This window comes from Ursus maritimus, unplaced genomic scaffold (assembly GCF_017311325.1).
Source record: "Ursus maritimus isolate PB19 unplaced genomic scaffold, ASM1731132v1 scaffold_5, whole genome shotgun sequence".
In the NCBI taxonomy this organism is placed as follows: domain Eukaryota; kingdom Metazoa; phylum Chordata; class Mammalia; order Carnivora; family Ursidae; genus Ursus; species Ursus maritimus.
In genome coordinates, this window is record NW_024426663.1 from 88951490 (window position 1) to 88953298 (window position 1809).

A 1809-nucleotide genomic window follows, 5' to 3' on the forward strand; every position below is an offset into this window, starting at 1 on the left:
GTAAGAACTCTTGAGCAAGAAGGAGCCCAGGCCCTCCGAGGGGGACCAGCCTTGCTCTCACACAGGGGAAACCGAGCCCCAGCACAGGCAGGGCCAGGGAGGGACCTGGAGCCAAAGTCCAGAGGCATTCGCCCCCACACCAGTGCTCCCAGGAGCTCACCCTCACGACGGCACCCTTCCTCTTGGACACAGCGGGGGGTGGGGTGGGGGCGGGGGTCATCCACTTCCACTCCCAATCACACCACAATGCTCCCTTCCTTCCTGCTCCTCTTCAAGCCGTCTGCACACGTTTCTCAGCTACATCCAATGTACGGCAAAAACAGAAAGTAACAGTTTAGACTTCTTTTCAAAACTGAAAAAACAAAGTTTGGGTGTGGTCAAAAAGAAACAGACGGTATGTTCACCCTCGGAAGTCCCAGTAGCCAGTGTCCATGAACTGCTGATGCCACTCGTTCCAGCCAAAGATCGAGGGTTTGGTCAACGTGTTCCCAGGATTGAAACGAAAGCACAAAGTGCACCTGTGCCAGGTGTGGCAGCGACCTGGGCTGTGAGGGGCCTGCTGCGTACAGTGGTGAGTGACTGTTCGGCTGAGGGGAGGCCAGAGGAAACCACACACATCCCCAGGCCCTGCTGAGTCTTTCATGACCCGTTGGGGTCCGGGAGGTCTCCATGTGACAGAAGACTCCAGGAAAGTCCACGCTGGGCAGACATGCTGCCCAGGAGCCCTCACAGGGGACTCACGGGACGGCCATCTCAGCCTCTTTCCTCCCATCCCTGCAGCCCCATGCTGGCCACGAACACCTCAGCTCCCACCCTCCTCTTCACCACAGAGGAGAAGGACCAATGACAGCAGATGAAATGACACCAGCCCTGGATGAACTAAGTGCTCTCCCTCTCAATGCTCCCCAAACAACGTCCAATTACATCAGAACGCTGGTGTCCAGCAGCCCAGACTGACGTCTCTGCTCCTGAAGGAAGCCAGAGAGGCCAGCCGCCAACACCCTTCTGTGGGGCGAGAACCTCTACATCCGTAGGGCCAGGCAGCGCTGGACAGTGGGGCAGGCCAGGACCCCGCAGCCATCCCGGGGACGGGAGGGGGCCCCTTCGGACGGGGAGAGCTGGGAGGACCCCGCTAGGCCTGCCCTCCGGCTGGGGACTGAAACCCACAGAAGAGCTGCACCAGCAGGACGGTTTCCCTGCTCTCGTCTCCGCTTCCCTCCGTGAGCTCAGGGAACACACCGCGTGTGTCCAGAGGCCTCACGCGCTGCTCAGGGGTGGTCAGAACCCGCATCTCCCGGAGCTTCCGGGCGTGCGGTGCCTGCGGCCCGCCTGGGGGAGCGCTGTCAGGTTGCTCCCCCTCTCCGGCCCTCCACACCCTGCAGGCTCCACAACGGCATCCAGCGTGCAGTCGTCCGGCACGCGAACCTGCGCAGAATTCCCAGGGACATCTAGAGGACTCACACGGGGGACGCGGCTTGTAATCACCCAAGCAATAAGCACGAGCGCCGCAGACCCCACTCCGGGACGCAGACACGCACACGCACCCAGGCCGGCCCTGTCCACGACAGAACGCAAGGCCCCGCTCCCACAGCCAGCCACGCCGCCGGCGGGCCCCGGACGGCGCTCCGGGAGCACCGGGGCTGCGAGGGGCACGACCCCCAGGCCCGGAGCCCCGACCTCTGCCCGCCCGCGCTGCGTCTGCCCCGGGAGGCCCCGCCACTCACCGTCTGAGGGGACCCGGCCCAAGGCGGCCGCCGCCAGCCCGGCCAGCGGGCGTCGCAGCATGAGGGCCGCCGCCGCCGCCGCCGC

General features: G+C 64.3%; 1 protein-coding gene across 2 annotated transcripts in view; it reads right to left on the minus strand.

The window, feature by feature from the left end:
* GUK1 (guanylate kinase 1) overlaps positions 1-1809 on the minus strand; it is a 7852-nt gene extending 6043 nt beyond the window's left edge. The window contains exon 1 of one of the 2 annotated variants that reach the window (XM_040622749.1): positions 1725-1809. In XM_040622749.1, coding sequence (XP_040478683.1) covers positions 1725-1785 — 61 coding nt within the window. In that variant the 5' untranslated portion in view covers positions 1786-1809. Of the gene's footprint in view, positions 1-160; positions 300-1724 lie in introns of those variants that run through there. The other variant, XM_040622750.1, reaches the window with a different exon arrangement.